Source organism: Vicia villosa, linkage group LG4, assembly GCF_029867415.1.
Source record: "Vicia villosa cultivar HV-30 ecotype Madison, WI linkage group LG4, Vvil1.0, whole genome shotgun sequence".
Classification (NCBI taxonomy): Eukaryota; Viridiplantae; Streptophyta; class Magnoliopsida; order Fabales; family Fabaceae; genus Vicia; species Vicia villosa.
In genome coordinates this window covers 36,632,933-36,657,562 of record NC_081183.1, presented here as the reverse complement: position 1 = coordinate 36,657,562, position 24,630 = coordinate 36,632,933, and the positions used below count along the sequence as shown (strand labels likewise).

The 24,630-nt window shown below is 34.3% G+C and overlaps 1 protein-coding gene across 1 annotated transcript; it reads left to right on the top strand.

Annotated features, from left to right (window-relative positions):
- Positions 1–3,121: 3,121 nt before the first annotated feature.
- On the top strand, positions 3,122–4,312 carry LOC131597075 (alpha-amylase-like). Its single transcript, XM_058869791.1, has 2 exons — positions 3,122–3,269; positions 3,525–4,312. Exons 1-2 carry the CDS (start codon positions 3,122–3,124, stop codon positions 4,310–4,312), a joined length of 936 nt encoding a protein of 311 aa, XP_058725774.1.
- The last annotated feature ends 20,318 nt before the right edge of the window (positions 4,313–24,630 follow it).

Here is a 24,630-nt window from a genome sequence, read left to right as displayed (position 1 = left end):
TTTATTAGAAATGCAAGTAAACGGATATGAGTATGGATACTTAGGTATCCATAGGACACATGTACCAGTATATGGACTCGGGTACAAGTATTTTTTCAAATTGCTAGTATGGGGACGAATACTATAGTATCATGCCCAAATCTACCGAATTGTCATCCCTATTTTCAACACATTAATAAAGTTAATTTAATAAAAATGTAATATTTTATGACAATATTATTGTATTTTTTAATTTGTGTGCAAAAATTTTAAACAACCGTCCTTTTGAAACATATGAAATACTTATAAAAAAATCAACAATTAATTAAGTATTTTTAAAAATAATGAAAATATTAAAATAATTATTTAAAAATATATTATTTAATACTTTCTCCATTACAACAATCTATCATATAAGAAAAGTCTAGCTTTTCCTCAATCCTCAAGCATTCCACATCAGCAACTATCCTCTCAAAATTCCTCATTAGCATCTTCAAAATTAACTTATTCTTCCACTATAACTCGGCAGTTACATCCTTCTGTTCTTCAATTTCCACTATCCTCATAACTGACCTTAAACTCATCCTCTTCCAAATTCCAAAACCGTTCCAAAAAAATGTTAGTGCAACCCTATTCTTCTTCTTCTTTCACATCCATTTTCCCCAAATTCCTTTTCACTTTGCCTCATAATTATGTCGCCCCATTCAATGTAAGGCAAGACAACAACAATTTGTTTCTCTCAACTCTCAACCCTACAACACCCCCTCTTCTTTGTCGATCCCTATTGTGATTTTGTTCTTCTTCTGCTTCTCTTCTCTGTAACATCAATTGTGGAAGTGGAAGAACAGATTTGATGGCTTCGAACCATAGAACTAACAATTACTTACGCCATTTGGAATCGATGAAGATTCTTCCATCTGGTGCTGGTAGAATTCCTCATTTGAATACTGTAATTCTCGGTGAAAATCTTGCTACCGAAGAAGAAGATTGTGTTCTTCCCAGCGAAGAATTCGCTTCCAAAGCACATGTTCAGTCAACGGAACAGGTTCTTTTCTTCAATAGTTTTTATGGATTTTGACTTAGAAAAGTTTTTTTTTTAATTTTATTTTTTCATGAAATTTTTTTAGTTTTGTTTAGTGTATGTTTGTTTTATGATTTGTTAGTATATGGAGATGTATAAGAGATCCATATCTGAACAATTATTAACAATATTGTAAACATGATCTCAACTGTGATGGTGCATTATACATTAAGGAATCCGCTATTAAGGTAATATATATTGAAAGTTTAATATATGATTGTCAATCTTATAGTCCTTTACATCACAAATTCGATGGATAATAATATTTAACTAGGAGCCTTATCTTTAATTAGGAGCCTTAAAGATGTTTGAGTTTTGTTTGAAGTAGCCGTAAATTCAGGATTAACATTAAGGTTGCAGCAGGTTTTGGCGACTCTATACGCATTCATGAAGCCAACACAATGGCTTTCACTGTTAAATATTTTGTTTGGAATCGGCGTGATGGAGAAAAAGCATGTTGTTGTGCGATATTGCGGGAGCGTTTACGCCAGGATCTTTTCAATACTCAGATTGGTTACAGTTGCAAAGCGAAATTGATTCAGAAGCTACAAAAGGGGTATTGGATTTGAACCGTGGTTTGTCTGTAATTTTCACATAAAGGATGTGCTTTGTAACTGTATGTGTGTATATATGTTCTGTAGTATAAAGTACTAAGCTTTGGATGCGTAATGATCCTTCTGTGGATAAATCTTTTAGTTGCACTTATCTATTATAATCCCTGTTGCGCTAATCTATTAACTTTAGTTTTTTGTTATTAATAACTTAAACTTATGACAGTACTATGACATCTGGTCAAGCTTATGAAGCATTGAACAATGCTGGATCTCTTGATTCTGATATGATTATTATTTTGAACGACAACAAACAAGTTTCGTTACCAAATGCTACTCTTGATGGACCTGTAGCACCTGTAGGAGCTTAGAGTAGTGCACTTAGTCGGTTACAATCAAACAAACCTCTTAGAGAACTGATATCTAAAAACCTCTGCTTTCATTTTATTGCCATTGTTGTAGAGCTATGATAGAGTGTGGTAATACAATCTAAGGAATTTTGAGGTAATTCTAATTGAAGTAGCATGTGCTGTTGTGCGTTATCACCTTATGCTATATTCTGATATCTAAAATATGATTTTAATTGAAGTAGCACGTGTTGTTGGAAACTTGCAGTTAATGCTTATACAAGGTGTATGGCAAGGAAGATTTCAGACCGACCAGAAGGTCAAGAAGATTATATTAACCTAGGGGTGGCAAACGGGCATGCCGGCCCAGTTTAGGTCCGCCCCGCAAAAACCTGCAAAAAAATAGGGTGGGGCGGGGCAGGCATATTTGATTGTGCGGGCTTAAAACCTTTCCCTGCCCCGCAAAAAGTGAGGGCGGGGCGGGGAAAACCCGCGGGCGTTGAACCTTTTAGGCCTAAAAATAGTAAAATTGTATGAAAAAGCTAATGCCCGCAAAAAACGGTGCGGGGAAGGCACATTAAAGGGAGTGGGCCTAAAACCTTGCCCCACCCCGCATAAAAGTGCGGGTAAAACGGGTTTTCCCCGCAGGTCGAGCCCGTTTTGCCACCCCTATATTAACTGCTATTGCCCAGGTTGGATAAAGACAATTCTCACAGGCTTTACAGAGAATAATGCTGTTGAGGAAGATGCTGATAGTAAGTATGGCTTGCCCTTCTGCATGATCAAACAATATTGTTCTATATTGAATTAATAAGTCATTTCCAAAAGTATCCTTTGTTGTGGTGATTGTTCCATAGACATTCACTTTGGTTCCTAAGATAGTTACTTTACTTCCAAGTTAAGCCTTTGTTTTATATTATTGGTTATTAAAATCTCGCATTTTTAGTGGTTTGATATTTTCTAAAGACGATGATTATTCGTTCTGTAGGAGGCCAATGAGACCATGGTTGCTTATTCTGTAATTTCCAAGTATAAGTACCTTTTTTAATCAGTAAAAATTGAACTCGATATTCAGAGTTTACAACACTCGCATACACGCGCGCGAAGTATTTGTCGATATTAGCTTGGTTTTATAGCTTTGATTTGTGAATGCATGTATGATTATGGGTGCGGCATTGTCAACTGTTTACTACAATATGAGGCTTAGACATCCAGCACTAGATATGCCACTTATAGATTATGCTTTGGCTTTGCTTTTCCAACCTTTTGCTGATTGGATGCTCACGGTTTTTCCTATCATGATATTCATAGGTAATCTTAATGTTGGAGATTCCACTTCGACGATAGTTATAACTGTTCTATGAGTCTGAGATGATTGAGTTAGGGAAAATTTTAATTTGAAGATGAAAATGATTAATTGGTGTAGGTACATAAACAAAAGCATTATTGAAAGGCATAGATACATGGAAAAAGGAAACAGTGATGAAAAAGGTAAATTTACAAAATCACTATTTACATATAAATTTTTTGTAGTTAAGTTTTATTCCTTCAATCTTTACTGATAAGATTACTATCAAATTGTACCTGACATTGATCATCTCAATCCACAAGTACAAAAAGAGTTATCTGAATGGCTGAACTGGCTCAAAACCGAAATCGGATTCTCCGGATGGAGATTTGATTTCGTCAAAGGCTATGCTCCTAACATAACTAAAATTTACGTGGAGAACACTAAACTAGATTTTGCAGTTGGAGAGTATTTTAACTCACTTTCTAACAGTGGTGATGGGAAGATTAACTTTAACCAAGACGCGGCGAGAGGCGAACTTGCTAACTGGGTTGAAGGTGATGGTGGCGGTGTTGTTACCGAATTTGATTTTACCACCAAAGGGATTCTTCAAGCTATTGTACAAGGGGAACTATGGAGGTTGAAAGATTCAAACAGAAAACCACCTGGATTGATCGATATAAAACCCAAAAACGATGTAACATTTATTATTAATCATGATACAAGTTCAACTCAGAGGCTTTGGCCATTTCCTTCTGATAAAGTAATGTTGGGTTATGCATATATTCTAACACATCCCGGAACACCATCAATATTCTATGATCATTTCATTGATTGGGGTTTGAAGGATGAGATAACGAAATTGGGATCAATAAGACCGAAGAATGGCATAAACGAGAAAAGTAGTGTGAACATTCTGGCTGCTAATGCTGACCTTTATGTAGCAAAGATAGATGACAAGATTATTGTGAAAATAGGACAAAATATGGACATTGGAAATCTTCTTCCACCAAGTTTTAAGGTTGTTGCTTCTGGCAAAGACTATGTTGTTTTTGGGAGTGCATAAATGGAGGACAATGATGTTACGCTTGCATTCTGTTAACATTCTTACAGTGTAAGGACGATGCTGAACTGCTTTAGCCAATTGACCGCCTTCGGTGTAACCAACATGATTTGACGGAGAACCACTAAAGAACCTAGTCTAATGGAACTCCAACTATGTGTTCAGTTGTTACCTAAAGAAGCTATAATTGGTTTACTGGCATAAATCATGAATTTTTTTTGCTGACCTTTTTTGGCTTTTCAGAGAAAACTACAATTGGGATGAAAAATACTCCATGAATTCTATTGCATTAGCATCTGTTGAAGAATACATTTTCAATTCTTCCATCTGGTTACTGCATTAGCATCTATTAAGGAATACATTTTTTACTTTCATCAAGTTAGCAACATTTTTAGAAGAAAAAAAAATTATGTTAATATCTTACTGCTGCAACTAATTTTTTGAGAGATGTTGAAATAACAATAGGTAGTTATATATACTCTCTGATAGACATCATGTGACCAAACCAACAATACGATTAACCTACATTTCATTACAATTTTATCTGGGGAAAGGGATGTCTCTAATGTTACAACTTAGTTTTATATTTCATTTCATGTGTGGTTTGAGTTCTGATGATTTCATTATTACATGAGACTTCTTTAAGGATCTTTAAGAAGAATTCAAGATCTGAGAAGCCAGTGCGGCTTCACAAGGAAAACCAAAGAGTCTATGGGAGGAATTGTCGGTGAGACTTCCGGTTAACATTTGTATTTGTTTCTAATTGATTGTGGTTTGTTGACAATGTATAACCCTTTATTATCATCATAGATTTCTAAGAAAAGCCTTAGTATTTAACAAGGAATCATGATTTCTTAAATTTTAACTTTCAGGAAATAGGAGAAGAGTTTGTGGGGTTCCTTGAGAAAGAACTCAATATTGTTGAACCACATGACAATCCTCAAGGTGAAAATCCATCTAATTTATATGGCACAGAGACACAAAGCAACAGGACTCAAGGTGGAGCTCGCAAGGAAAACAGAAGCATTGAGGATAACCTTGATGAAGTAGAAGCTGCTCTTGCTCAGTTAAAAAAGGAGTTGGGTTTATTGAAGAAAAAAATGGTAGTTGGTTGAAGCTCAAATGCCAGTTTATTGCCTCTCATTTATTTATTAATTATTATCTCTTGGTGGCTCTTGCTAGCAAAATTGAGTCACCAAATTGAAGGGTCAATATGTAACTTAGTCATTGAAATTGTAGGATTGAATGTATATTTATGATATAAATAGGTGATATAAATAATGAAAATAAATAGGAGAGAAATGCTAGTAACACTCTCTTTTAAACATTCTCTCAAACATTCACTTTCTTATTGGTTGAAACATGTGTGGGTCCTACTACTTTATGTGGATCTTTTTTCAAAATGAGGGGCCCACGCATGTTTCAACCAATAATAAAGTGAGTGCTTGAGAGAGTGTTCAAAAGAGAGTGTTACTAGTCATCCTCTAAATACGATTGAATGTATATTTATGACATTTACATGAATATATTATACAAATATAATATTTTACGTCTTATAATAAAAATTAAAAGTTGTTATGAATATTTTTGTTAGTGGATGTCCATCCATCTCCTAGTTTTTCATCTTCCTATTCCATATTTAATATGTGTTTAATATGTGTGATTTTCTATCTCCCTTGAGTCCTATAAATAGAGACCCATATTACAATGTAAAGCACACTTGAAAAGAAGATGATATAATATTATTTTTCTCTTCTCTACCTTTCTTTGATCTCTACCGTTTTAATTAATTTCATAACACGTTATCAATGCGAAACTCTACCGTGTGAGCGATTTTATGATCAATTTGCATAATCATGTTTCTTCTCTTTCGAGTAAGTTTTTAAGATTTTTCTTCATCTTATAGATTAAATTTTATCATGCTATTCTATTATTTTTTTTGTATAAGATTTCATTGGACATTTTGTTTAATTAACACAATTATATATTTTAAAGTTGTCTATCATCAATAAGTTCTTGAAGCATCCCTGAAGGATTGCTTAAAGAATGATTGTTCAATTTTTATGAAAACAACAAGTGTAATTTTCATGCATTCCTGAAGAATTGCATGAATAGCGTGCATCCCAGAAGGATTATAAATATTATTATTTTTATTAGTAAACGATTTGTGATTGAGTTCCTGAAGAACTACAAAATGTAATCGAGTTCCTGAAGAACTATAAAAAAATTGTGATTGTGATTGAGTTCCTGAAGAACTACACAAAAAAACCTCTCTTAAACTAATGTTAAGATATCTCAAGAGGATTACTTAAAGAATTATTTTTCTTAATCGATGTGAATATTTGTGACATGACTTTGAAGGGATTTTTTTTTAGCTTCCTAGAAGGATTATACAAGTAATTGTTTCTTTTTATCACTACGAGGATCATTTATGATATATAATTCCCGAAGAGTTAAAGTTTTAAAATAAGGATTTCACACACCTTAAAATGTTGTAACTAGAATATTAGAAGAATTTCATCATGATATTAATGAATCCCAGAAGGATTGCATCTATACTAATAACATATCCCAGAAGGATTACATCTGTTATGTTAAAAATTTGAAAAATGATTGCATCACCTATATTATAAAATTCTAGATGTATTGAATCAATAATAGTGAAGTATTCCAGAAGGATTTCATAAAGAAATTTGTGTGCTTCAATGTAAAAAAAATTGTAATTTTCTAGCATTTGGCTATGTTAAAAACTTATTAAATTTGTTAGAGTATAAATTATTTCATAATTAGAATTCTAAATCTATATATTTCATATATATATATGATGATATAATTTTAGTGATATGATTTTGTATGATTTTGATAATTATATGATAATATGTTCATATGCATGCGTATGATTAAAAGTGTTAAATCATGAGATATTCTTAGGATGATCAATGTTTGCGGATACAATTTCTTTATTCACATTCTTTCTAAATATTGATATTTTAACAAGAGAGTTAAAACATTGCAATCTATTAAAGAATATATCAATAGTCTAAAGTTGCTACATATTTTAAAGTTGTTACAATAGTGCTTAGGCTTTGTTTGGATTGATGGAATCGGATGGAGCGGAGCGGAATGGAATGGAATAAAATGATATTCCGTTGTTTGGATAATTTAAAAACGGATGGAGCGGAGCGGAAAGGAGTGGTATGGATTCCATTCTATTCCATCACTTACCACTATATTCCTTCCCCTCCAATTTGGGCGGAATGAATAATTTGTCTTATTCCGTTCTAAAATTTCCAAACAATGGAATGGTACATTCGTTCCGCTCCGTTCCACTCCGCTCCATCCCACTCCGCTCCATTCCATTCCGCTCCGTTCATTTCGTGATATCCAAACATACCCTTAGATTTTTCATATAAATTTTAATTATACTATTCTTTTCTTTTTACAAGTATAGTGGATAGATGACATTTGTTAGTCCATCTTAAAGGCACGCGAAAGTAAACTCATATGTTGATAGAGTCGAGATTCGAATGAACTTTAATAGCAATTACCAAATTATATCAAATATATTTGTATCCAAACATGTTTTTCCACTATATATTTGGTTTAATAGCAATTACCAAATTATATCAAATATATTCGTATAAATTTTGATAACGAAATTAATTGAAAAAAATAGGTTAATCGAAAAACATGGTTATTAAATTTTTTATGGTCGAGACTATTTAATTTATATATCTTATATATATAATTTTTAACAATAACTATATAATATATATTTATTATTTATACCGAATTTTTTATTTGAAGTTATATCAATGAAATAAATATTTTTAATATTATTATTTATTAACAAAATACGATCCCATATAAGCTGGATGTACTGCACCTGATCCCGCAATTCCAGAATCCTTTTCACCATCCATGAGCTATTCTTAGTATATTTTACTTTTAAATCTACTAAGAAAGTAAATGCCTATCATATTTAATTTCATTTCCTAATTAAAACTAATATAATGACTTGCTTCTTTATTATTAATCAATATTATAATTTGTTAATAATAGTAATTAAATAAATAAATATTAAAAAAAGTAATTATTACAATATTGAATTATTTTACAGAGTGATGAGTAATTCTTTTAATTTTCAATGCAAAGGTAAAACTTATATTTTGATTTTATTCAAATTATTTTTTAATATTTAATTTTGAATTTTGATTTGATTTTAATATGGAAATCATATTTACACTTATTAATATATAAACTAGCCCATGATTTAAAATATATTGACTTTTAATAATTATAATTATATTATATTTATTTTGGAAAAGATAGTATATTTATTTTTTAACGATGACATTTGTTTTTATATTAAAAAAATCATATCATTTATATTATTATTTATTATAGTAATAAATATATTCATTGATTACTGTAATAAATATATTCATTAGTATTTTTCAACTATTTAAAAAAAAATAGAGAGGTTATTATTATTATAAAATAATTATCTTATTTTTAATAAAGACTAAGAGAAGTGATTTATTTAATATAATTTTTTTTATTCTAATATTCATTTCAATTACAAGAACTTTATTCTCTTTTTTAAAAAAATATTTTATTATAATATTCATTGATTACTGTAATAAATATATTCATTAGTACGGGTAAATGATTTCTTAATTATTTTCTTTATTTTTTTTCTAAAATATACATTGGGGCAAAGCTACTTAATCTGTATATATTTTATTCACATATATTATATTTATTTATTATTTATAACATTATATAATCCGTGCGAACGCATGGGTAAATGACTACTCATGGTAGATTTATAATGATATTGTATAATTCGTGCGAACGCACAGGTAGATAAATGCTTAATTATTTCATTTATTTTTTCTACTAAAGTATATATTTCTAACTATATTAAATTATTATTTATATGACAATTATAATTTCAAATATTTTTTTTAATTTGCATATCTTTTATATATATATATATATATATATATATATATATATATATATATATATATATATATATATATATATATATATATATATTAACCATTGTTATATATTTATGTATTATTTATATCGACTTTGCGTGACCCGTGCGAACGCACGGGTCCTTTACTAGTTAAAGAATATATCAATGGTCTAAAGTTGCTACATATTTTAAAGTTGTTACAATAGTGCTTAGATTTTTCATATAAATTTTAATTATACTATTCTTTTCTTTTTACAAGTATAGTGGATAAATGACATTTGTTAGTCCATCTTAAAGGCACACGAAAGTAAGCTCATATTTTGATAGAGTCGAGATTCGAATGAACTTTAATCCTTTACATTTTCTTTATGCGTGTTCTCTTTATGTCTTGTCAAATATTTTCGTCATAGATAATTCACATGAATTATATTTGAGGTATTGAATATCTTTGTATTACACAAATGAATTTGGACATAAAATGTATAATAGAAAAGCTATAGGCTTTTCCCTCGGGCTTGTACTACACTTATATCAGTACAATTTAAGCAAATGTCATTGTAAACCAGTAGTTTACAAATTACACTTAAATGTGTCGTTGGTAAAATCGGTTGGGTCATCTTGGATATAATATGATGCGAATAATTTGTATTGAAGAACCAGAAGTTTCTTCAATCCAGTCAATTTTTGTGAGTTTCTAAAGGAAAATAAAAATTTGAGAAATTACGTTTTTATGACATTAATTGTTGCATCGACTAAAATATCATGCATATGTCTCTACTCACAACCAGAAGTTTGTGAAATTATTTTCTCAACTAATTAGACTAAGATCTTGTTTTCTGGATTTTTTAGAAATTCCTGTATAAGTATCACATATATTATTAAAATTGATATTAAATATCATGTAATATATGTTCATAAAAAGAAAATGGACCCGAAGATCCATTCTTTAGACGTCTAAAGTTAATTATATGGTTGATACTTATGAGATCATCAATTCTAAATTATATATTTGAAACACCCAAAGTATGATATTAAGATATTTATTCGCATTAAGCCAACAAGATACTATATCTTAGTCCTCCCTAATTTATTCTAATATTTCTCATCTAAGTGAACATTAGGATGTGTTGTGTATATTCCAATTGCTCCAATATAATACATTAAGACGAGTCATGAAAGAATATTGGAAATCATGAACAAGAAGTTCAAATGAACAGATGAAATCATGAACAAGAATTTCAAATGAACAATTTAAAATAAACTTTTGTCTTGGTCCTCGTACAAACCAATATGAACCAAAATTTCAAAATATTATTCGTTTGCAAAGTTTATGAAATAAATTATCAGCTGATAATACTCCACTCAAAGTGGATTCTCCTATTGGATAATATAATGTTGCAAATGAGTTGTTGTTGCGCCTGAAGCGTGGTATGAAAGCCGATTCTAATGTTAAAAGCCCTCTACTAAGAAAAGAAACTAAAGATGACCCACGTGAGGATATGAAAATGCTAAGAGCACTTTGACCTAATTTAATTTTCAGTTCCAGAAGAACAAATCAAGTACTTGAAATATGAAATAAAGAGATCTCGATAAATTATGCCATGGATGAAATGGAATGGAACCGAAATTGAGATAACCAAATAAAGTCAATATGTCTTTGTATACAATATAGCGCTAAAAGTGATCAATGATAACAAGGATCATGAGTCAAAGTCTATTAAAGATTGCAGACTAAGTGAGAATTGACCAAAATAAATATATTCAATTGAAGAAGAATTAAACTCACTTTACAAGTGACTCACTTTTGGACCTGTAGTCCGAACACCTCAAGGTGTGAAACTAATTGGATATAAATGAGTTTTTGTGAAAAATAAAAGAATGATATAAAGTTTGATTTATTGCTCAATTATTTTCACAAAGACCTAATATTGATTTTGATAAAACATATTCACTTGTAGTGGATTCAATCGATTTTTGATAATTAATTAGCCTTGTAACACATGAAGGGCTTAATTTGAACATGATGACATCTTATTTATATGGTTCACTTAATAGTGACATTTACGCGAAACTCCCTAAAGGGGTTCAATATACCAGAGGCACGTAATTGTGGATCTCGAGAAAACTACTACATCAAATTGAACAAGTCTATGTATGAGCTGAAAGAATCTGGATGCATGTGGTATAATCGCCTCGGTGAATATTTACTAAATGATGAATATACAAATAATTCAATTTGTACTTGTATTTTTATAAAATGATGTGGAAAAGAATTTGCAATACTAGTTATCTATGTGAATGACATACATATTATTGGAACTCCTGAAGAGCTTCCAAAAGCTATAAATTCCTTAAAGAAAGAGTTTGAGATGAAGGACCTAGGAAAAACAAAAATTATGTCTAGCCTTACAAATTGAGAATTTGGAAAATGGAATATTTGTACATCAGGAAGATTATATAGAAAAGTGTTGAAACACTTCTATATGGACAAATCTCATTCGTTGTCTACTTCAATGATTGTTATATCATTAGATGTAGAGAAAGATCCTTTTAGGCCTCAAGAAAATGATTACAAAAATTGTTTGGTCCTGAAGTACCACATCTTAGTGCAATTGGAGCACTAATGTACCTTGCTAATTATACACGTCTCGATATATTGTTTGTGGTTAATCTTGTTAGAACAAGATTTGTTCTGATCAATATTCTTGTTTTGATGATAACAATGTATATGAAATTTGTATAAGATAATGTGGTACTCTAATCCTTTGCATTTTCCATTTCAGGAAATATATAAAGAGTATGCACAATTCAGCGCTAAGAAGCACTGACTCAGAAGGTTCAGGATTGCAACATCAGAACATGCTCTCGCAAGACATCAGAAGATGGTCAAGTAGAATTAGAACATGGTCTATGAAGCATCAGAAGAACATGAGATCAAAAGCATAAGCACTGAAGTTCTTATGTATCACGCTCAAGCACTTCAAAGTCTGAAGACAAGAAGATGCTCTGCACCAAGCTGAATGACTCTGATTATTCAAACGCTGTATTCACAAATCTGAGATCATAAGCTAGTACTAGATGACAGGCTATTAAGTCTAATCTATGACTAATAAAAGGAACGTTGAAGCTACAAAAGGCAAGTCAGTAAAAGCAGGAAAATCATGGCTCAAGGTAGTTGACAAAACAGTGAAAACATAAAATGCAAAGTTGTACTATTCACGCAATGCATTAAATGCAATTCAACGGTCATCTTCTCAAACGCCTATAAATATGAAGTTCTGATCAGAAGCAAACAACAACTCTTGCAATAATACAAAAACGCTGTTGAAAGCAAAACTCACGAACTTCATCTTCAACCTCACAAACTATTGTAATATTTAGTGAGTGTTAAGCTTAGAACTTAAGAGAAATATCACAGTTGTGATTATAGCTTTTTAAGAAGCAACTCATACTCTTGTAACATTTATTTTACATTGATTGTAAAAGGTTCCTAGAGTGATCAGTGAGATCAGTAGACTCTAGAAGACTTAGAAGTTTCTAAGTGGTGATTTCCTAGAGTGATCAAGTTGTGATCAGTATACTCTAGAAGACTTAGAGGGTATCTAAGTGGAAAACCATTGTAATCAAGATTGATTAGTGGATTAAATCCTCAGTTAAGGTAAATCACTCTAAGGGGGTGGACTGAAGTAGTTTCGTTAACAACGAACCAGGATAAAAATAATTGTGTTCATTGTTTTTATTTTAAGAGTTTTTAAAGTCACACTTATTCAAACCCCCCTTTCTAAGTGTTTTTCTATCCTTCAAATCTATTACCAAGATACAATTATTCTCCTACATGAAGACATTTGAACAGAGTCAAATATATACTTCGTTATCTTAGAGATGCTGGTTACTTGTCAGATTTTCACAATGGTAGATCAGAAAGAGGTTATTTGTTTATATATGATGGTACAACCATTTCATGGAGATCTATGAAACAACTCATGGCAACAACTTCATCAAATCCTGTGTAACTATTAGCACTACATGAAGTCACTTCCAAGAAGAAATTTTAAGCAACTACTACAAATAATATCGTCTCACATGTAAATGTCTGCATGAGGGGGAGAAAAACATATGTTTTGCGCTCTTTTTTCCTTCACCATAGTTTTTTCCCATTGGGTTTTTCTGGTAAGGTTTTTAGCGAGGCAATTCACATTCAAAGGGTATTGTACTCTTTTTCCTTCACTAGAATTTTCCCACTGGATTTTTTCTAGTAAGGTTTTAACGAGGCATATCCTCAATGGACATCCAAGGGAGAGTGTTATGAATATTTATGTTAGTAGATGTCCATCCATCTCCTAGTTTTTCATCTTCCTATTCCATATTTAATATGTGTGATTTTCTATCTCCCTTGAGTCCTATAAATAGAGACCCATATTACAATGTAAAGCACACTTGAAAAGAAGATGATATAATGTTATTTTTCTCTTCTCTACCTCTCTTTGATCTCTATCGTTTTAGTTAATTTCATAATAAAAGTATATATATATATATATATATATATATATATATAATGGAATGTTATTTTGGAGAAACTATATATGAAATATATTAAATTTGAATGATTTTATATATTAGAAATTTTGGATAAATAACTATTCTTGATAGTTAGTATAACTATTTTTAGTTTATTGTTATTTTATTTGTGATACGAATAGAAACAAATACGTAACAAAAAATTATTAATTAATAATTAAATATAAACTTTTAAAATTTATATAAATATTTAGTGAGCTATAATAAATCATGATTATATTTTAATGTCAATTACATTTTATTTGTAATATGGATAGAAATAAATATATAATTAATAAAGATTAATTTTATAATTAATTTTATTATTTTAATATTACTTGACTACTAATGATTTGAATTTTCTAAATATAATGGTGATAAATTTAAATAAATCCACGTTATAATTTATGGACTTTATTTTAGAAAATATTATTTTATTTTAACTTGAAACATAATTATCCAACTTCTTTAAATATATTTAGAGCTGAGTGTTAGACTATGCTAGGTTAACTTTAGATCCAAGAATGCATAAAAAGATAATAAGATAAAACAACTTTTCTTCTTAACTTCAAATGATAAAACATACAGCATATATAGTAGAGTTTTCAGCACTACTTGGGTCATGGGCCAGCACTAATAAAACAATTACAGAAAACCACTTAATAAAATTAACTAACTACACCCCATGATATTAAATATAGTCTTTCAATATTATTGGTCTTCTTTTAATTCTATTGGGCCTTGCATTCTTCCTAACACTACTCCCAGGCCCAGAAGGAACCTTGTCCTCAAGGTTCAAAGGAATTGGGCTGGATGAAGCACTTGTTCGGTTTGGGCCCTGGATTGTTGTAGAAACCTCACTTGGACGAAGCCCACCAGCGGAAATGTTTGGTTCCTGAACGACCACGTGAGTAGGATAAGTGTTCTGCGAAAAAATCTTGGAAAAGTCAGAGGAAATCTGCTGAAACGGATCTGATTGGTTGCTTGGTGATAAGGATTTGTCTTGGGCGGTGGGGTTAGTACCATTTACTGTACATACATCTGTACTTCGGGAAGAGTAACCTAGTTTACTGTCCCAAGGCATTGTAACGTTAGATTTCTTGGTACTATTAGAAATCAAAGGGGTAGTGGTCTCCTTATAAAAGTTTCTCTCCCCTTCTGAAATTCTCAAACTCTTTCCTCTCTCTTTTCCGAAACGTTCTTCCTTTCTCTTCCCTTGTGTTCCATGACTCATAGCCTCGTTCACTAACTCCTTTTCTTGTGTATCCCGGACGGTGGCTGGATGATTGTCTTGTGTTAACTCCACCTGCGGCTCCGATACGGAAGGTAGCGGACGGTGGTACGTTGAAATTTCTTTCACCTCCCTTTCTTTTGTGTTACTGGTTTGCAGCACAGATGTTGGATTATTTCCGTTTTCACACAGGTCCTGGGCGGTGCTGGGGAACAAGATCCGATCTTGAAGCGGCATTGGCCGAAAGTCTGTTGGGGGATTGTCACCGTGGTAAGCCTTCAGCAACGAAACATGGATAACGGGGTGGATCCGTGAAGATGACGGTAGATCCAAGAGGTAGTTGACGCTTCCGATGCGTTTGACGATACGAAAGGGGCCGAAAAACCGTTTTGCAAGCTTCTACGAACCTCGTCGAGCCACTGTTGATTGTCGGTACGGCTGAAGTTTCAAGAAAACATAGTCACCCTCTTGAAAGGTAATATCTCTTCTCTTTATATTTTCCTGTTTCTCCATAGCTATCCTACTCTGTTTAAGGTGACTCTTTAACTCATTGAGAATTGTCTGATGTTGTTGCACCGCCAGATCTAGAGTGTCTTCTGTTGTGGACTCAATGACATAGTCTAATATCTATGGAGGATCCCGACCGTATAAAGTCTTGAATGGTGTTATTTGAATGGCTATATGCAAAGAGGTATTATACCAATACTCAGCCAAATGGAGGAACTTATGCCATTGACGCAGATGTTCGCCAGCCAAACAACGTAAGTATGTCTCCAAAGATCTATTTACCAATTCCGTTTGTCCATCTGTCTCTGGGTGATAAGAAGTGTTGTATTTCAGGGTGGTTCCTTGGAGTTTGAAAAATTGTTTCCAGAATTTGCTCAAGAAAAGAGGGTCGCGATCTGAGACGATTGATTTAGGGATACCATGGAGATGGAAGATCTCTACAGTGAAGCGTGTGGCCAGATCTTTTGCCGTGAAATGTGTAGGTAGAGGAATAAAATGGACAAACTTGGTCAAACGATCACATATGACCCAGAAAACCGTGTGACCGAAAGAATTTGGTAAGTTTGTAATGAAATCCATTGTTAGCTCTTCCCACACCTTATTAGGGATTGGTAGTGGTTGTAATAGGCCCTTCTTTTTCTGCGTTTCATATTTCTTTTGTTGGCAAGTTGAACACATTTTAACCATGTTTTTGACATCGAGGTACACTCCCGGCCAGCAAAAAGACGCTCTCAAACGAGCCAAAGTCGGTTTTATTCCTGAATGACCTGTCTCTGGTGTGTGATGGTGCTCTTGTAGGATGGTCTTGCGCAGCTGGTGAATATCTGGTATGAATACACGCTCCTTATAGTAAAGTAAGCCATGTAGGAATTGATACGCTCTGTTTGTGTTGTTTTGAATACTCTTTTGTACCAGATTCTGACCCACTGTGTCTGTTTGATAAAACAATTTTAGGACTCTGAAGAGATCTGGGGTTGATGAGGACAAGGCTAACAAAACGGGTTCCTGAGCTGTGAATTTCCTACTCAAAGCGTCTGCGACAAGGTTCGATTTACCTGGTTTGTAAAAAATCTCAAAGTCAAAACCCTGTAATTTCGCAGTCCATTGTTGTTGTTCTGTGGTCTGAATTCGTTGGAGCAATAGGTCTCGTAGGCTCTTTTGATTTGTGTAGATATGAAATTTCTGCCCAAGAAGATACTGACGCCATTTTTTTACAGCCTCAGTGATTGCCAACATCTCCCGAACATAAACGGACGCTGCCTGCATTCTAGAACACAACTTCTTACTAAAGAATGCGATAGGGTGACCTTCTTGGGACAAGACTGCACCAATGGCGACGCCAGACGCATCTGTTTCGATAATGAAAAGCTTTGTAAAATCTGGTAGCGCCAGAACCGACATGTCAGTCATTTTGCACTTTAATTCTGTAAAGGCTTTATCAGCCTCTGTACTCCATGTGAAATTAATGGAACGTAACAAATCGGTGAGAGGAGCGGCGAGAGAGGCGTAATCTTTAACAAAACGGCGATAAAATCCGGTGAGACCTAAGAAACCGTGGAGTGTCGAGAGTGAACGTGGCGGTGGCCAGTCTAAAATTGCTTTTACTTTTTCTGAATCTGGAGCAACACCACTCGCAGAGATCACATGTCCTAAGTAATCAATCTGTGTAGCTGCAAACATACACTTAGATAACTTCACAAAAAATACACGAGTCTGTAATAACTGAAACACAATCTTTAAGTGAGTTAGATGATCACTAAAATTTGCACTGTAAATCAGAATATCATAAAAAAAACTAAAACAAAACGCCTTAAGTAAGGTCTCAACAAGTCATTCATAGCTGATTGGAAAGTAGAAGGACCGTTAGTTAAAACGAATGGCATAATTAAAAATTCATAGTGTCCGTCAAAGGTTCGAAAAGCTGTTTTATGCGTATCCTTAGATGCAACCCTGATATGGTGGTAACCTGAGCATAAGTCTAACTTAGTGAACATAGAAGCTGAACCAAGCTCATCTAACAATTCATCAATAGTTGGTATAGGAAAACAGTCTTTCACCGTTACTGCATTTAGGACTCGGTAGTCAACACAAAAATTCCATGTGCCGTCCTTTTTTTAACAAGCAAAACGGGGGATGAAAAAGGGCTAGTACTAGGCGTGATGATTCCATCATTAACATCTACTGTATCAGAATTGTCATTGAGTCTTTTTTTGAGTGAGGGTATCTATATGGTTTTACATTAATAGGGGGTGTGTTAGGTAAGAGGTTAATATGATGGTCATGTGGTCTTGGTGGGGGAAGGCCTTTGGGTTGGTGAAAAATTGTTTGAAATTCTGTGAGTAACTGTGTGATTTCAGGTGGAAGGTCTGTAGAAGGAAAGTTTCTAGTTGTGTGGTTAGGGTCTTGAGTTTGATTTGGTTTCTCAATAGTTGTCATGGTTAGTAAATGGAATGAAGCAATGGCATCTGTATGAATAAGTTGGCGTAGCTGGTGGAAAGTGGTTTGGGTAGGAGAAAAATTGGAAGTTCCTGTCAGTGTGATTGGTTTGTTTTGATGCTGGAAAGTGAGTGAGGGAATTGAAAAATCAGCTTGAATAGGTCCCAATGTGCGTAACCAAGCCATTCCTAAAACTATATCTGCCCCCTCGATCGGTAACAAATAAAAAGGAAGTGTACATGGTTTATTTTGTAATTGAATTTGAACATTGTGAAAAATTCCCTCGCATTGTAAATGTGAGCCGTTCCCCACCATTACTGAAAATTGTGTGATTGGGGTGGTCTTTAGGTTAAGATGTTGGGCAATTCGTGGTTGCATGATATTGTGTGTGCTGCCTGTATCTATCAAAATCATGACTTGTAAACCACCAATGAGTCCTTGAAACTTGAGTGTTTGGGGAGAAAACTGACCCGTTAAAGCTTGAGGGGACAATTGAAAATCAGTATCAGGAATATCCTGGTTGTTCATAGGTTCACTGACATCATTAACCTCTGTTTGAATTTCATTTGAATCCTCATCCGCTAACAATATGAAAATCTGCTAGTAGAACACTTATGTCCCGTGACAAACTTCTCATCGCAGTTAAAACAGAGCCCTTGTGCTCTTCTCTCCTGTAATTGGGCTTGGGTTAATTTCCGAATAGGAAACGATGTTTGGGGTGGGCTGGTCAATTTTTGGTTGGGTGTGCTGGTTTGATTCGGTTGGGGGACTGTTTTTGGGTACTGGCTGGGTGAAACAAAAGAGTTTGGTTTTTGGTAGTTTTGGGAAAATGGTTTTGAAAATTTGGGCTTGGATTCCTTAAGTTTGGATTCAATTAACTTAGCAAGGCCAATGGCATTTGAGATGGATGTGGGTCTATGAACAGCCAATTCATTCTGAATTTCTGGTTGCAATCCAAAAATAAAACAATTTAAAATAGCGTCTGGTGGTAACCCCACAACTTTGTTACCCAATTGCTCAAATTTTGTTTGATACTCCATAACATAACTAGTTTGTTTTAATTTGAACAATGTTGTCTGATGATTTTCATAAGTTGATGGGCCAAATCTGAGTTCTAAGGCTCTTGTGAATGAATACCAATCACTAAGCAAATGATTTTGATGCATCCATTTGAACCAACTTAAAGCATCCCCTTTCATATAAAAGGAAACTAGAGACAAACGATTTTCTGGTGGTAAGTTATAAAAACTAAAATATTGTTCAGCTTGAAATAGCCACTCCAAAGGACAAGATCCATCAAATAAAGGCAGCTCCAACTTAGGAGATCTAAATGTGGGTAAAGTGGGGAGTTGGACAAAGTTTGGTATGAAACAGATTGTAAAGGGGTGGCATTAAAATTCTTGGTAGGTGATCGGTCACCATTTCTACATAGTTTTGTTATGAATTCGGCACAAGATCATCAAGTTTGGTAACACTTTGAGTTGTTTATTAAGAGTTTTCATTGATTTCCCTTTGTTTTGTTAATTAGCTTGCATTATGTTATTTATTTTATAATCATGTCTTATTAGATGCTTTTGATCTCTCTATTTGGTGGTTGTAGGTTAATTATGGATCAGATGGAAATTTCACATGTGTTGGTGTAAAAGAAGCTGAAAATCGTGACAAGCGTATAGTATTTTGATCATAACTAGAGCTTCGTAACTCGGAATGACGCGGTTTCGGTGGCAACATTTCGCTAACAAAAAGGGCTACAACTTTGATGTTGAAGTCAAATCCAAATGTTGAAGTCAGAGGCTGACACAGGAAGCTCGTGTCAGTTGACACGGCCGTGTCAGACCTCCTGAAGAACTCTCCCCAAAGTGGCAGAAGTTGACACGGTCTGCCCGTGCCAGCTGGTGCGGACAGAAATTCTGATTTTTTTCTATTTTGATATTTTTAAAAGCACCAGGGGCATTTTGGGTGTTCTGTCTTGGACCTGAAAACCTAGAGAGATTAAAAAGTGATTTAGAGACAAGGAGAAGGCACTTTTTGCATCATGCGATAGAATTCCATAAAGAGGAGAAGATAGCTTCATCAAGGGTTTCAGAGACGGAAAGATTCAACGGTGGACACCATTGAAGATCAAAGTGTTAGAACAAGATTTGTTCTGATCAATTATCTTAGTTTTGATGATAACAATAATATGAATTTTGCTTAAGATAATATGGTACTCTAATCCATTGCAATTTCCTTTTCAGGAAATATATAAAGAGTATGCATAATTCAGCGCTCAGAAGCTTTGTCTCAAAGGGTTCAGTATGCAACATCAGAACATGGTCTGGCAAGACATCAGAAGATGGTCGAAGCAGAATCAGAACATGGGTCTATGGAAGCATCAGAAGAACATGAGATCAGAAGCACTGAAGTTCTGATGGTATCACGCTCAGAAGCACTTCAAGGTCAGAAGATCAGAAGATGCTGTGCACCAAGCTGTTTGACTGATGATATTCAAACGTTGTATTCACAAACATCAGATCAGAAGGAAGTACAAGTGGCAGGCTACGCTGGCTGACAAAAGGAACGTTAGAAGCTATTAAAGGCAACGTCAGTAGACACAGCGTGAACAAGGCTCGAGGTAGTTGACAAAAGCGTATAACATTAAATGCGATGCTGTACGGAACACGCAAAGCATTAAATGCACTCAACGGTCATCTTCTCCAACGCCTATAAATATGAAGTTCTGATGAGAAGCAAGGTTAACGAAAAAACACAATTTCTGTGAATATTAACTTGCTGAAACACTGTTCTATTCAAAGCTCAGAATCTTCATCTTCATCAAAGCTCACTACATTGCTGTTGTAATATATTAGTGAGATTAAGCTTAAACGTTAAGAGAAATATCACAGTTTGTGATTATAGCTTTTAAGAAGCAATTGTAATACTCTTAGAATTGATTACATTAAGTTGTAAGTAACTAGAGTGATCGTGTGGATCAGAATACTCTAGGAAGTCTTAGAGGTTATCTAAGCAGGTTGTAACTAGAGTGATCGTGTGGATCAGAATACTCTAGAAAGTCTTAGAGGGTATCTAAGCAGTTGTTCCTGGAGTGATCAGTGTGTGATCAGAAGACTCTGGAAGACTTAGTTGCTGACTAAGTGGAGAACCATTGTAATCCGTGCGATTAGTGGATTAAATCCTCAGTTGAGGTAAATCATCTCTGCGGGGGTGGACTGGAGTAGTTTAGTTAACAACGAACCAGGATAAAAATAACTGTGCAATTTATTTTTATCGGTCAAGTTTTTAAAGCTACACTTATTCAAACCCCCCCTTTCTAAGTGTTTTTCTATCCTTCAATTGGTATCAGAGCGCCGGTTCTAAGGTGCAAGCACTTAACCGTGTTTAGAAAAGATTCAGGAAGAGAAAAACGCTTCAGTAAAAGATGGCTGATGAAACTGCAAAGTCTACATCTACATCTGGCTCTGCTGAGCAACACAACGGTAACAATGGTTATACTAGACCGCCGGTATTTGATGGTGAAAACTTTGAATACTGGAAAGATAAACTGGAAAGTTACTTTCTTGGTCTAGATGGTGATCTATGGGATCTTCTGATGGATGGTTACAAACATCCGGTAAATGCCAGTGGCGTAAAGCTGACAAGGCAAGAAATGAGCGATGATCAGAAGAAGCTTTTCAGGAATCATCATAAATGCAGAACTGTTTTGCTGAATGCTATCTCTCATGCTGAGTATGAGAAGATATCTAACAGGGAAACGGCCTATGACATATATGAGTCCTTGAAAATGACTCATGAAGGAAATGCTCAAGTCAAGGAGACTAAAGCTCTTGCTCTAATCCAGAAATATGAAGCCTTCAAAATGGAGGATGATGAAGACATTGAAAAGATGTTTTCAAGATTTCAAACTCTTACTGCTGGATTGAGAGTTCTTGACAAGGGATACACCAAGGCTGATCACGTAAAGAAGATCATCAGAAGCTTACCCAGAAGATGGGGTCCTATGGTGACTGCATTTAAGATTGCGAAGAATCTAAATGAAGTCTCTTTGGAAGAGCTGATCAGTGCCCTGAGGAGTCATGAAATTGAACTGGATGCAAACGAGCCTCAAAAGAAAGGTAAGTCTATTGCATTAAAATCCAATATCAAGAAATGCACTAACGCTTTTCAGGCTAGAGAAGAAGATCCTGAAGAATCAGAATCCGAAGAAGAAGATGAACTGTCCTTGATCTCCAGAAGGCTAAATCAACTCTGGAAGAACAAGCAAAGGAAGTTCAGAGGCGTCAGAAGTTCAAAGAAATTTGAACATGGAGAATCTTCTGATGACAAAAGATTTGACAAGAAGAAGGTCATGTGCTATGAATGCAATGAGCCTGGACACTTCAAGAATGAATGTCCAAAACTTCAGAAGGAAAATCCCAAGAAGAAGTTTCATAAGAAGAAAGGTCTTATGGCAACCTGGGATGAGTCAGAAGATGATTCAGACTCTGAAGATGAGCAGGCTAACTGTGCGCTGATGGCGACAGAAGATGACGGATCAGAATCTACATCAGAATCAGATTCTGAAGAGATATCCTTGGCAGCAAAAAGGACAAAGCACAACATGTCGTGGTACCAGGACTCTGGATGCTCACGACACATGACAGGAAGAAGGTCTATGTTCCAAGACCTGGTGCTTAAGTCTGGAGGAGAAGTCAAGTTTGGAGGAGATCAGAAGGGCAAGATAATTGGCTCTGGAACTATAAAGTCTGGTAACTCTCCTTCCATTTCTAATGTACTTCTTGTAGAAGGATTAACACATAACCTCTTATCTATCAGTCAATTGAGTGACAATGGTTATGATATAATCTTTAATCAAAAGTCTTGCAAGGCTGTAAATCAGAAGGATGGCTCAATCCTATTTACAGGCAAGAGGAAGAACAACATTTATAAGACAGATCTGCAAGATCTTATGAGTCAGAAGGTGACTTGTCTTATGTCTGTTTCTGAAGAGCAGTGGGTCTGGCACAGAAGATTAGGTCATGCTAGTTTGAAAAAGATTTCTCAGATTAACAAACTGGATCTTGTCAGAGGACTCCCTAATCTGAAATTCAAATCAGATGCTCTTTGTGAAGCATGTCAGAAGGGCAAGTTCTCCAAACCTGCATTCAAGTCCAAGAATGTTGTTTCTACCTCAAGGCCATTAGAACTCTTGCACATTGATCTGTTTGGCCCAGTCAAAACAGCATCTGTCAGAGGGAAGAAATATGGATTAGTCATCGTAGATGATTATAGCCGCTGGACGTGGGTAAAATTCTTGAAACACAAGGATGAGTCTCATTCAGTGTTCTTTGATTTCTACATTCAGATTCAATCTGAAAAAGAGTGTAAAATCATAAAGGTTAGAAGTGATCATGGTGGTGAATTTGAGAACAGATTCTTTGAAGAGTTCTTCAAAGAAAATGGTATTGCCCATGATTTCTCTTGTCCTAGAACTCCACAGCAAAATGGAGTTGTAGAACGAAAGAATAGGACTCTGCAAGAAATGGCCAGAACCATGATCAATGAAACCAATATGGCTAAGCATTTCTGGGCAGAAGCAATAAACACTGCATGCTATATTCAGAATAGAATCTCTATCAGACCTATTCTAAATAAGACTCCTTATGAATTGTGGAAGAATATAAAGCCCAACATTTCATATTTCCATCCTTTTGGATGTGTATGCTTTATTCTGAACACTAAATATCATCTTGGTAAGTTTGATTCCAAAGCACAAAAATGTTTCCTTCTTGGATATTCTGAACGCTCAAAAGGCTACAGAGTATACAATACTGAAACATTGATTGTAGAAGAATCAATCAATATCAGGTTTGATGATAAGCTTGGTTCTGAAAAACCAAAGCAGTTTGATAATTTTGCAGATTGTGATATTGATGTATCAGAAGTTGTTGAGCCAAGAAGCAACGCATCAGAAGCAGAGCTTCTCAGAAGCAAAGAATCTGAAGATCAAGTATCAGCTTCTCTGGAGAATCTAAGCATTTCTGAAGAACCATCTGTCAGAAGATCATCCAGACTCATCTCTGGTCATTCAGAAGATGTCATTCTTGGAAAGAAGGATGATCCAATCAGAACAAGAGCATTCCTTAAGAACAATGCAGACTGTCAATTAGGTCTTGTATCTTTGATCGAGCCAACTTCTGTTGATCATGCTCTAGAAGATCCAGACTGGATAATTGCTATGCAAGAAGAACTGAATCAGTTTACAAGGAATGATGTTTGGGATCTTGTTCCTAGACCAGATGGATTCAATATAATCGGTACAAAATGGGTCTTCAGAAACAAGCTCAGTGAGAAAGGTGAAGTGGTAAGGAACAAAGCCAGACTGGTGGCTCAGGGTTACAGTCAGCAAGAAGGGATTGACTATACAGAAACCTTTGCACCAGTGGCCAGGTTAGAATCTATTCGTCTATTAATTTCATTTGCCACTCAACATAACATCACTCTCTATCAGATGGATGTTAAGAGTGCCTTCTTAAATGGTTATATAGATGAAGAAGTTTATGTCCATCAACCTCCTGGTTTTGAAGACTCTATGTCTCCTAATCATGTTTTTAAACTAAAGAA